This window comes from Fukomys damarensis, unplaced genomic scaffold (assembly GCF_012274545.1).
Source record: "Fukomys damarensis isolate Sample0158 unplaced genomic scaffold, DMR_v1.0_HiC HiC_scaffold_17, whole genome shotgun sequence".
NCBI classification, from domain to species: domain Eukaryota; kingdom Metazoa; phylum Chordata; class Mammalia; order Rodentia; family Bathyergidae; genus Fukomys; species Fukomys damarensis.
This window is the reverse complement of record NW_022900929.1, coordinates 31,345,327-31,356,504: the sequence shown is the minus strand read 5'-3', so window position 1 is coordinate 31,356,504 and position 11,178 is coordinate 31,345,327. Positions and strand designations below refer to the sequence as shown.

At 55.9% G+C, this 11,178-nt stretch overlaps 1 protein-coding gene across 2 annotated transcripts in view; it reads right to left on the bottom strand.

Moving 5' to 3' along the window:
• Positions 1-11,178, bottom strand: part of Egfr (epidermal growth factor receptor) — a 44,756-nt gene that overhangs the window by 19,047 nt on the left and 14,531 nt on the right. The window contains exons 14-19 of one of the 2 annotated variants that reach the window (XM_019207601.2): positions 10,624-10,781; positions 9,973-10,014; positions 7,500-7,641; positions 6,213-6,335; positions 5,596-5,694; positions 373-558 (exon numbers count right to left, since the gene is read on the bottom strand). In XM_019207601.2, coding sequence (XP_019063146.1) covers positions 373-558; positions 5,596-5,694; positions 6,213-6,335; positions 7,500-7,641; positions 9,973-10,014; positions 10,624-10,781 — 750 coding nt within the window. The remainder of the gene's footprint in view (positions 1-372; positions 559-5,595; positions 5,695-6,212; positions 6,336-7,499; positions 7,642-9,972; positions 10,015-10,623; positions 10,782-11,178) is intronic. The other variant, XM_019207600.2, reaches the window with a different exon arrangement.

Sequence of the window (11,178 nt, the reverse complement as noted above, 5' to 3'; positions counted from 1 at the left end):
GTCCACACGAGAAAGAAGCAGGCATCTGGACACAGGGCAGAGCAGAGCTACCCAAAGACAGAGCAAGAAGGGGGCGACCCAGCCACCAGCAGCTGGACCAGGAGAAGGCTCAGGAGGGAGGACACTCAGACACATGGCCGGATCTGGCAGGACCCGCTGGCTGCTGGGTCTTGAGAAGCCCCATGTGTGCAGGGACTGGGGCAGCAGCCCGAAACACAAAGAGACAGGGGTAAGGAGGCTTTACACATGGGCACCACCCCTCCTCAAGGGTTAGATGCCGGAGTGGAAGGTGCCCCCCTTACTTCTGGCTGCTCTCTTCCACTGCCTGCTCCTCCTGGTGGCTTCCTGCCCTCGCTGACCTGTCCCACTCACCTTGGCGATCTGCACACACCAGTTGAGGAGGTGCTGGGACCCGATGTTGTCCTTGTGTTCGCGCACGTAGTCCAGCAGGCAGCCGAAGGGCATGAGCTGTGTGACCAGCTGCACGGTGGAGGTCAGGCAGATGCCCAGCAGTCGGCACACGTGGGGGTTGTCCACACTGGCCATCACATAGGCTTCCTGTAGGAGGAGGGCACACGTCAGGGATGCGTGTAGGCTCAGACGTGTGCTCAGGCTGCGTGCACGGACTCTTGGAGGCTGGGGAGTTGCAGAGGGGCAGGGCCTGGGCTTTTTGGGTCCCATGTGAGCCCAGAACTACAGGGTGGGAGACTCAGTCCCCTGGTGCCTCTGACAGTCTGTGAGCTGCTGGTGTCTCCTGAGGGGATCCGCGGTCAGGGCCTCTGACAGCCAAGGTTGGGCCCAGGACATAAAGACAGCTCCAGGCAGGGCACCCAGCAGGGCAGTGGACAAGGATTCCCCCACTAGTAGCAGCATGACCCTGCCCAAGGGTGGGTGATGAGGCACAGGGCGGGGCTGCCCACACAGCCCAGCAGAATCATGGGGGAGGCACCTGTGGCACCCTGGTCCCAACTCTGAAATTCAGGTGGCATAGACCCTTCTCCAAGGAAAGCCTCCTGCTTCAGCCTCCCATTGTGCCTATCTTACCACTGCACAGTGTCCCACCTGCTCTCTTGCAGGCTGGCTTCCAGATGAAGCCAGACTTTGATTTAACCCTGTGACACAGACTTTGATTTAACCCCGTTCCACCACTCTTAGGCTGGGGAGGCTGCATTTGATTACAACCCTGGGCACAATGGGGCCTCTCTTTTGGCTGAGATTTAAGAGTCCATGATTTCCACCTATAAATTCTCTGTCCCTTTGAAACATAATGGTGGTGACCTTTTCCTGGGATGTGAAGGGGACCACAGGGGCTTTGGGAGAATTAGCTCTGAGGGACTGGGCAGTAGGTGTCCCTCATCCCTCTGGAGGAGCTCACAGCTGAGTGGGAGGGTTCTGGGGATGGGATGGCCCCAGGCGGGTGGCCTGAGCCTTGGAGCTGCTATGGGGTTGGGCTGGGCAGTGGCTGTGGGTTTGCACCTACACATGTACGGATCTGGATTCATTTACACATATTATGCACTATTGTGGTGCATGAGTTGTACCCACAGTCCAGGTCTTCCAGTTCCCAGAAGTTCTTGCTGTACCCTCACTGGAGGCCTCTGTCCCCCAGGTGGGTGAGCAGTTTCTCTTTCACATGATAAACATGACATGCTAACATGAGAAAGTACACATATACTGTCATCCTGGCACTCTGGGGGGCTGATGCGGGAGAAGGATCAGCTCCAGCCTAGGCTGTGCAACTTAGCCACTTAAGGAGACCTTTTCTCAAAATAAAACAAAAATTCAAAAGGACTGGGGATATAGCTTGGTGTGAAAGCCCTGGGTTCAAGACCCAAGACAGAAACAAGAGGCACACAGATATTTAATACCTGTGGATGCTCCCTTCCTCTCGGGAGTCACTTGATCAGAAAGAGAAGAGGACAGAGCCAGCAGAGGGCTTTCTGCCTAGTTGTGCCCCTATGCCCCCTGTGCTCAGGTGTGGGGCTCTGGATGGTCCCTGGAGCTACTTGCTGCTAGGAGGCGGGACCCTGGGGTGAGCCAGATGGGCACCTCTCCCTCCAGCTCCTCCCTCGACACCGTGCCATGAGCCACTTTTCTTTGAGGCAGCCCTTCCACCGTGCCACCCTGCCTGGGTGCAGGCCTATGGTGGACCGAAACCTCTACAAACCACGAAGCAAAATAAGGCTTACCTCCTTCAAGGCATGGTGTTGGGGGAGGCAGTGATGCAGACGCATCCCAGTATGGACCCACGGCCTGCTGAGGAGAAGGTCAGCCGAGGCCTCCCCTCTCCACAGTAGGCAGGACCCATCTGGGTCTCCCAGCCGGGGCCAGCTGCCTCTTCCCCAGCCCACTGCCCACCCATGAGTGTCTGAGGATGCCAAGGGTTTGAGGGCTACTGTGGGACACAAACCATGGTGCTGCAGTGGCCTGGTCAGCAGGCATCACACACAGGTGCACATGTGGGTGGGCACGCGTATAAACTGGCTCTGCCTTCCCTCCCACTCTTGTCCTACATTGACACAGGGAAGTCTGGAAAAGTTAACTGGCCATGGGATGCCAGCCAGACACAAATCCTCCCTCTCCCAAGTCTAGGAAGCTGTGTAGCCATCAGAGAAGTCCCTGCAGGAACATCTGCAGAGCCGGGGGTGTCCTGCAGAGCAGGGTGGGGTGCTGGGCCATACAAGTTGGGGGGCCCTGCTAAAATCTAATGGCTCACAGGACAGCGGGCAGGGCTTCCTGCCCCACAATAGGAACCTGGTTCAAGTGAGCTTTGTCCTCCCTGTTTGTCCTGGAAAAGGGGAGGTGCAGCTTAACCACTGCAAGTATGCCTGGAATCCTGGCTGGCCAGGGGAGCAGAGCCTGCCCGGGAGACCTGGTCCTGCTGGTGGCTGAGACTTCCTGACCACCTTGACGGGCCTGTTCCATCCTCTGCGGGGACATGATTTTCAAGTCCCTTTTCATTGCTTGTCTCCCTCATCCTTGAACTATTTTATGTTCTGAATGGGGAAAGGATTTCACTAGATCTTAAACTCCTTAACCTGAGGCCTATGTGACGGGGAGGAGCTCCTGACATTTTGACTTCACCAGCTAACTAAGCCCCTGGCAGCCAGGTAAGGCAGTGGCCCTGCAGGACCTGGACCACAGAGAGCCACTGGAGGGGCTGCGCCTCAGAGCAGCACTCAGAGAAACTGGAGCCCCTGCTTCACACAGGCTGAACTGGTGCTGCTGTCCCTGACCTGAGGCCCCTCTGTATCCCTTCCCATGGGCTCTCAGCACCCACACAGCCCACGCAGACGGGCCATGAGTACCAGGCACGTGTGCCTTGGGAGGAGCAGACGGGGGCCTTGGTGCCACGGTCCCAGCCACAACAGCTGATGTTTCAGGAGATCAGAGACCCGAATGAAGGAACAGGGAGGGGAAGTCAAAATAATGGGGCAGAAAAAGAGACCAGGAAAGAGGTGACAAAGGCCAAACAGAGTCCTTTGGATATTTGACACACACGACTGTTAAACCTTTCCTTCCTCAAGCTTCTCCCCACTCTCCATGCCCCCAAATCTTGGATTTCCTGCAGCTGAGGCCTGCGAGAAGGAGGGCAGACATGCTGGTGAAAACTGGCTCCTTCCCAAGGAACGGCCGCATGGATTACAGCCCTTCCAGACGGTCCTGCTCTGCGTTGTCAAGCGGTTGATTAGACTGTCTTGAAGGAGTAAGAGATGGAAGCAAGTTCAGCAGAAAGGCTTCCTTTTTACCAGGGCAGGCGTGAGTGAGCTTTCGCAGACCCTGTCCTGTCTTTCGTTCCCTGCGTGAACAGCCTTGACAACACACTAACAAAACGCGGCTCTGACCAGTGGGCCTTTCCAAGGGAAGATAACTGTCTGACAGGTGTGCTGTCGACATCAGGACTTTCTATTGCACTGTATAACAATAATACATCCCCTTTTCTTCAGGACTGCACAAGGGAGTCAGCCCCAATGTAAGAAAATGTGCGGACACTGCCCAGAGAAAATGAAAGCCTGGAGGGCGTGGGCCCTGGGAAAGTCCCTGTGTCTGCGCATGCGCTAAAGGTTCTGCTTTGCTCCCTGCGTTTTCTGTGGTTGGGTGGGGCGGGGGTGTTCCCATCTGGCTTTCATCCTTGGCTGTAAGATCAGCTAAATTCTCCAGATCTTTAAAGCCGCAGCAGCCGTTCTTTCTTTCCCTTGACTCTGTTTCCCCAGCCCTGGCCCTGGCCTGGTGATGGGGAAACTTTCAGGGCTCTCAGCGATAAACAGCCTATTGCAGCACATGTGCTGTAGGTTTGCCACCACTGCCTGGCCTGATGCCCTCTCCTGCCCTTTCACCTGCTCAGCCTCAGGACAGAGCCTGAGATTTCAGTTGCTCCTAGCCAGCCAGGCTGACCTTGCTGTGGGCCTGGTCCAGGAAGGGCTCCCTGCTGGGCTGGGAGACCCGTGGGGTAGAAAAGAGCTAACAATAAATTGGGGGGTACAGAAGGTGGGCAATGTTTTATTCAGTGTGCACTGGGACCCAGGGCCTTCGCCTGAGCTACACCCCCATCCTCACTCCCATTCCTAGGGTCTTATTAAGGAGCTAAGTTGCCCAGGCTGGGCTCAAACTTATGATCTTCCTGCCGCAGCCTCCCAGTGTGCTGGGATTGTAGACCATTGGGTCAGGCCTGGCACAGTTTATACAGTGGGCATCATGTTGTTCATCCTAGGCATCTTTCATAAAGGCCATTTCAAAGATAAAATAATGTGGCAGAGCAGGCGGAACCCCAGCCTCAGAGCCAGCAACAGTGCCGGACTGACCCTGTCCAGCCTTGTGAGGCTGGGCCTCTTACTTCATGGCACCATTTCTTCCAAAGTGTACTGGACTTCTGATATTTTGCCCCAGGCCCCTCTCGAGCTTTGAGTGTGGCTGTGCCTGCATCTGAAACACTCAGCACTGTGCTCACAGATAGGCATGGACACCTTTCCAAGAGCACGAAATAAACACGCTGAGAAGAGATTCTGTGACTGGTGATCCTCGCCGGAATGGCCGCATGCCACCCTGCAAGTGTGTTTCTGCTTCCCTGCCCATATCTGGGTTGAAAAATCTTGGCAAGTAAAGTGTACATGCAGTCATAATAATCTAAACAAAGCAAGTAGGCCAGGTGGGGTGCACCCCTGGATCTCAGCACTCCGGGTGGACAAGGCAGGAGGCTTTCAAGCTCATTCTAGCCCGGCAAGTTAGTGACTCAGCAAGACCCTGGGTCAGATTTTAAAAAGGCAAGGGGGCTGGGGACCAGTTCAGTGCTAAGGCCCTGGTTTCAATCTCCAGCACTGCAAAAATAAATAGGTCATCAAACAAACAAGTAACTAAATGAATAAATAAATAAATAACTGGTCCCAGGTAGGGGGAGGTAGCAGAAGGGAAGAGATTAACTTTCTTGATAAGAGGACCAAATTGTATCAACTATGGAAGGAAAGAAGGTCTGTACAGTGAATGTTTAGAATGTGGTGATGAGAACAAGTCTAAGGACAGTCAGCCGAGGCCAGGCCCCAAAGAAAGGCTCTGTGGTGCCCAGGGCCCGTGGACACCTGGGTCAAAGCAGGAACTCACATCCAGGATTTCCTTGTTGGCTTTGGGAGATGTGGCTTCTCTCAACTCCTTGATGGCCACAGGGATCTTTACCTTCTCGCCTTCTGGGATCCAGAGTCCCTGGGGTGGGGAAAAAGGGGCAGTCAGCCAGCAGTGTCACACATACGGTGCTGATCTGTGTGTGGGGCAGGTCTGGAGGGGACAGTCCTCGAGGCCAGGGCCACTGCGGAGCCGGGACCCCGGACAGCACAGCTGCCCTGCAGCTCCGGGCTCCCAGTTGGAGACTGTTCAGCGGAGCACCCTGAGCCATGCCTGCTGCGGTGGGGTTGACGGAGTCCCTTCCTGAGACCCCAGAGGCTGGCCCCACCTCAATGCAGGGGACTTTCTGTGATAGGACCCAGACAGGGATGGGGTGGGGTGGGTCTCGCCCTGAGGCCTCGGCCCCACCTGGGCAGCCCTCCCCCATACTCACCCATAAAATGTGCCTGCATCTGTCTCTGTGAATACAAGAGACTCCACTGAGGGAACAAACCCCAGGCCTCAGCCAAGCACGGCTGCAGTGGAGTGGGAGACGCCTTGGCCCTGACCCCATGGATTCCGAGGCTCAGGGCTCCATCCTCGCAGGCCCCTGGACTCACCTTGTAGACAGTGCCAAACGCCCCGGAGCCTAGCACCTTGACCTTCTTGAATTCCGTTTCCTTTAGGATCCGAAGGAGAGCCTGGTTGGGGGCTTCTCCACTGGGTGTGAGAGGCTCCACCAGCTGCAAAGAGAGGGCAGAGGAGAGGTGCTGGTGCCACAGGTGCGGTGTTAGTGAGCCCTCAGCATGCCTGCACTAAGGAGGATGGAGCCTTCTCTGAGGCACCCGATACACCACGTGTGGTGGCAGCGCCTGTCGTGCCCACTCTGGAGGCTGAGGCAGGAGAATCACACCTGCAGGCCCCACCTGGGAAGCTTTGAAATTTAGTGAGACTGTGTCTCAAAATTTATAAATAAATACATAAATAAATGAAGGGCGGGGGAATGTGGCTTAGTGCAAAGTACCTGGGTTCAACCCCAGTACCACAAAGCAAACAAACAAAAACATAACAAGACACAAGACATAAAACTCATTAAAAACAGACTCTGACACAGGTAATAGAATAGCACATCCCACGTGAGCTGTTTCCATGTCTGGAGGGACATGTTTACCCCAAGGCACCTCTGCTGCCTGTAGGGCCACAAAGCTGGAGATGTTGCTTCTGCAGGATGAGGCTTCCCCAGTGCAGAACAGGGAACGTGGTAGGGAAAATGTGAAGGACAATGCCAGCCATGGAGCCCGAAAAGGAGCAGCCACTTCGTGGACAGTGGGGTTTCCACGCAAAGCCCTCCTCGGAGCTGGCGCGATGCCTTCCCTGCCTCCTCAGTCTGCACAGCTGCTACAGCCACTGCCTCTACTTGTCTTCGGGAGCACTGTGCATGAGTCCACCTGGAGCCATAGACGCTCATGGGACTGAGGTGGCAGTGTGCACCCAAGTGTGATCTGACACACAGAGATTGCTCCTGGTGAAACCCCAGCAATGCAACTGTGTGCCCACAAGGTCTGCATAGACTCTCCCCGCCGTGTTCCAGGGGTGGCGCTTGTGGGGAGGCCTGTGGCCCTGGGGTGTGCAGAGAAAGGTGGGAGGGCCCTGTCTTCTGATTTGCTCCTGGCACGAGGGCTGAAGGTCTGTGGGCCACTCTCCTCTTGTGGTGCCTGGCCACAGGTCCAGGGCAATGGTTTGTCTGCCATGGACTGCGAGACCAGAATGGGCCAGGATAAACCTGCCCTCGTGGTCGCTGGCTCTCTCAGGTACTTGGCACAGTGATGGGAACCCCCAAAGCACCGTGAAACCCCAGACGTGTGACTGGAGGCTTGGCTCCGGAGCAGAGCTCCAGCCCCACTCACCTCACGCTCCTGCAGCAGCCGGCGCAGCGTGCGCTTGCGGATGATGTGGCGCCTCCTCATGAAGAGGCCAACGGCCAGGGCCAGCACCACCAGCAGGAAGAGGCCGCCCACGATCCCCGTGGCAATGGATGGGATCTTGGGCCTGCAAGAGGGGAGAGTCAGAGCCCGTGACTTTGACACATTCCGGGCACCTCTGGCGCAGCGACCCCACTTCAAACAACCCCAAGCAGGGTATATGCGGCTTCCAAGGGAGAAAGGTGGGACGTTGCCATCATTCTATGCCCAGCCCTGTTCAGCATCCCGAAAGTTGAAGTCTCACTGGGCCTTTCCCGCAGGATGCCTACGTGTTCATCTATCGACTGAGGAACTTATAATGTAAAATGGTCAGCCTTCAGCAGTGCTCCTAAGAGATGTACTCTGTGCTTCTCTGGAGCACAGCTGAGCAATGGCAGAGTCATAACCAGGTGCCGTCTCCTACCCAGTGGGCCACGGAGACCCCGCCAGGTGGAGACAGGCCCGAGGTTGCAAAGCCAGGGACTGAGCTGTGAGAAGCAGTTCTGCCTTCCCGCGTAATGCAGCCAAGCAGCTCAAACTCAGGGAAGGGAGATGCAAGAGTCGGCTTTTGGGCTCAGAAGGAGGGAAGGAAGGAGCCCAGCAACATGGGGAGGTTGAGCTGGAGCCCAGAAAGTGAGTTGTGCCCCCTTCTGGCCGCGCAGGGGTAGGGTTATATTGTTAGGCATCCCACTGAGTTCTTGACAGATTAATTTTAATTTCCAGGTAGAGATGCTAATGAGGAGCAAAGGTGCATCAGCAGTACTGTTTCCACACAGCCAGAGGCCACAGTCCTCGCACAGTCAGCGTAAGTGGGTCAAGCTGCTTCACAAAAACGACACCGCACAGCACTGCTCTTCTTGGCCCCTGCTGGAGTCGTCTCCTGCACCACACACCGGAGCCCGGCTAATGCAGTGTGGGTTAATGAGCGTTCAATGTGGAGTGGCTGTCCTCCTCCTGGGGTCTCACCCAAGACCAGTGTGGCCGGCTGCCACGGTCAATGGGAGGCAGAGCGTGGGGGCTAAAGCTGAGGAATGACCTCTGAGGGGAGCGGGGACTTTGCAGATGTGACCCGAAGCAGCAGAGAAGCTGGAGTCTGGCTGGGCAGCTCTCAGGAAGGGCAAGAGGTGCCAGGCGCACAGCTCCAGGGCTCTCGTGCAGTGCTGCTAATGGGTGGTAGTTCTGCTCCTGCCGTGCCTGAGTGGAACCCACAGCTTGGCTTTTGTCAGTGCCGCATTTCCAGTCACAGCGGGGGTGGCACATTTCCACAGGGAATGAGGAGAGCCCGCTCAGCCTGGGCTCGGCCACTAGCGGGAAGCCTCGGCACCCAGGTTGTGGTGGGACTGGCACTGGGCTTTGGGGTGCTGGGAGTCTCCCCTTGAAAGGAGTTCTAGGTTCTTTCTGTCCTGAGCAAAGAACCAGTCAAGACAAATACAGTGACAGCAAAGTTTTCTACAGGTAGAAAATGAAACCAATGCTATAGAGCAAGTTTGGGCCAAGGAGTCGTAGGAAAAGCAGTGCACCCCGCAGCATGAGGACGGCCACCATGCAAGAGTGAGCACATGGAAAAGCTCAGTGCGGACGTGAGTTTGGTATCACCCAGCCCTCAGGCTGGCTCAGGTCTAGGAAGTCCTACTGAAAACCTGCCTGAGTCCTCATGGGAAGCCCGTGTGCAGGAATGTGCGAACCGTGCTGCCAAGTGTCCTGGGATTCTGTAATCAATAAGTAAGTCTCGCCTACCTCCCTGCCAGCTTGGTGACGCCCTAATCTCCTGTCTTGGGAACATGGGCTGCTGAGGAAAGGGGAAGCCAGTAGATGAGAAGGCTAAAATAAGGCCAAGGAAACCTGCCAGGCCAGTGGAGATGCCTCTGTGGGGAGCCAGGCAGCCATTTTCCTGGGAAGCCTGCTCCTCCATGACGTCCCCCCTTCCCCACACCAGGTGGATGGGGGGCTGGGGGCTGGGGCCACTGGAGCAGCTTCTGCCACAGAACCTAGGTTGGCATAGTGAGGTGACAAGTGGACATGCCTGGAGGACAGCCAGAAATACTGGATACTGAGAAACCTGTCATCCTGGCTCCTGGAACGCTGAGGCAGGAGGTTGGCAAGTTCAAGGCCAGTCTGGACAACTTTGAGGGACACTGTCTCAAAATAAACATAAAAAGGACTGGAGATACAGCTCAGTGTGAGTCCCTGGGTTCCATCTCCTCTATAAGAGGAAGAAGAGGAAGAGAAGGAAGGAAGGAGAAGAGGAGGAGAAGGAAAGTGGGAGTAAGAAGGGGACAAGAGGAAGTGAAGGAAGAGGAGGAGAATGAAATAGAGGAGGTGGGGGAGGAGGAGGAGGACAATGGTACAGGACAGGTGATCAGAAATAACTTCTGTCATATTTGATGAGACCCAGTAAGGCCAGAGCTCAGCCCCTTACCCATTTGTTGCGCAGCCTTCCAGACCTGGCCCGACACATCTGCTGGAAATGGAAAAGAAACATGTTTCTTCCTTCTTTAGTGTTTGTGGGGATTTGTCATTAAGTCACAAGGCAATGTATGGTGAGTTATTCTCCAAGTGGGCCTGGCTGCTGATCTGGAGCTCACTGTGTGGCCACACAGCCTATGTCCCAGTGTCTGCTCACTGATAGGCTGTCCTGGCCCACGGGAGCCAGCAGTCACAGCACAGAGCTGTCACAGACCATCCACTTCTAGGGCACAGTGGTCCCACAGCTGGCTCTGGGCCTCAGGGCACACAGGGAGCAGAGGAGGAATGACAAGGAGTGGACACAGGGCCATGTGGATGGAGGGCAGGGTGGCCCGGGTCCAGGCATGGCTAGGGAAGGACAGCCTCATCGAGCCCTCTCAGTGTCAGGGCAGAGGTGGCAGCTGCCGGGCCTACTGCTTCCCCAGGACCTAGGCCTCTCCCCAGCTTGTCCTGAGGCTGCCACGGCCACAGGGCCACACACCTGTGGCTACCACACAGAGACAGAGCTCAGAGCCACTGCCAAGCAGGGAACACTGCGTGTGTGGCTGTGGCTGGGAAGCAGCTGTGCCATGCATGCTCTGGCGTGGTAGTGGGCCCCACTCACCCGTAGGTACAGTTGGGGTGGCACAGGCGGCACACATGGCCGGCGTCTGCAAACTTCCACACCAGTGTGTTGTTCTCTCCCATGATCCCGGCCGGGCAGGTCTTGACACAGTGGGGGCCGTCAATGTAGTGCACACACTGGACGCAGCTGTCAGGGCCCTGCACAGAGCACAGGGAAGGGTCCTGCCTGCCTGTTCCTCCTACGAAAGGGGCTGGCTTTTCACTTGAGACATTTGTGTGAGGGAAAGCTGAAAGGCACGGAGGTTCCTCAGGGAGGAAACAAGTTGTTCTAGCAGTGCTCTTGCTTGACACAACCTCCAAGTAGCTGAGCACAGTCTTCCTGGATTTAAATGCATACAATTTACACAGGTGTAAAATAAAAAATTCAGCTGGGTGTGGTGGCACACACCCCCAGCCCTCAGCTTTCTGGGAGGCTGAAACAGGAGGGTCAAAAGCTCCAGCTCAGCCTGGACAATTTAGCAACTTCGTGAGAGCCTGTCTCAAAACAGGAAAAAAAAAAAAAAAAAAAAAGGCCAGCCCTGATACAGTATACAGT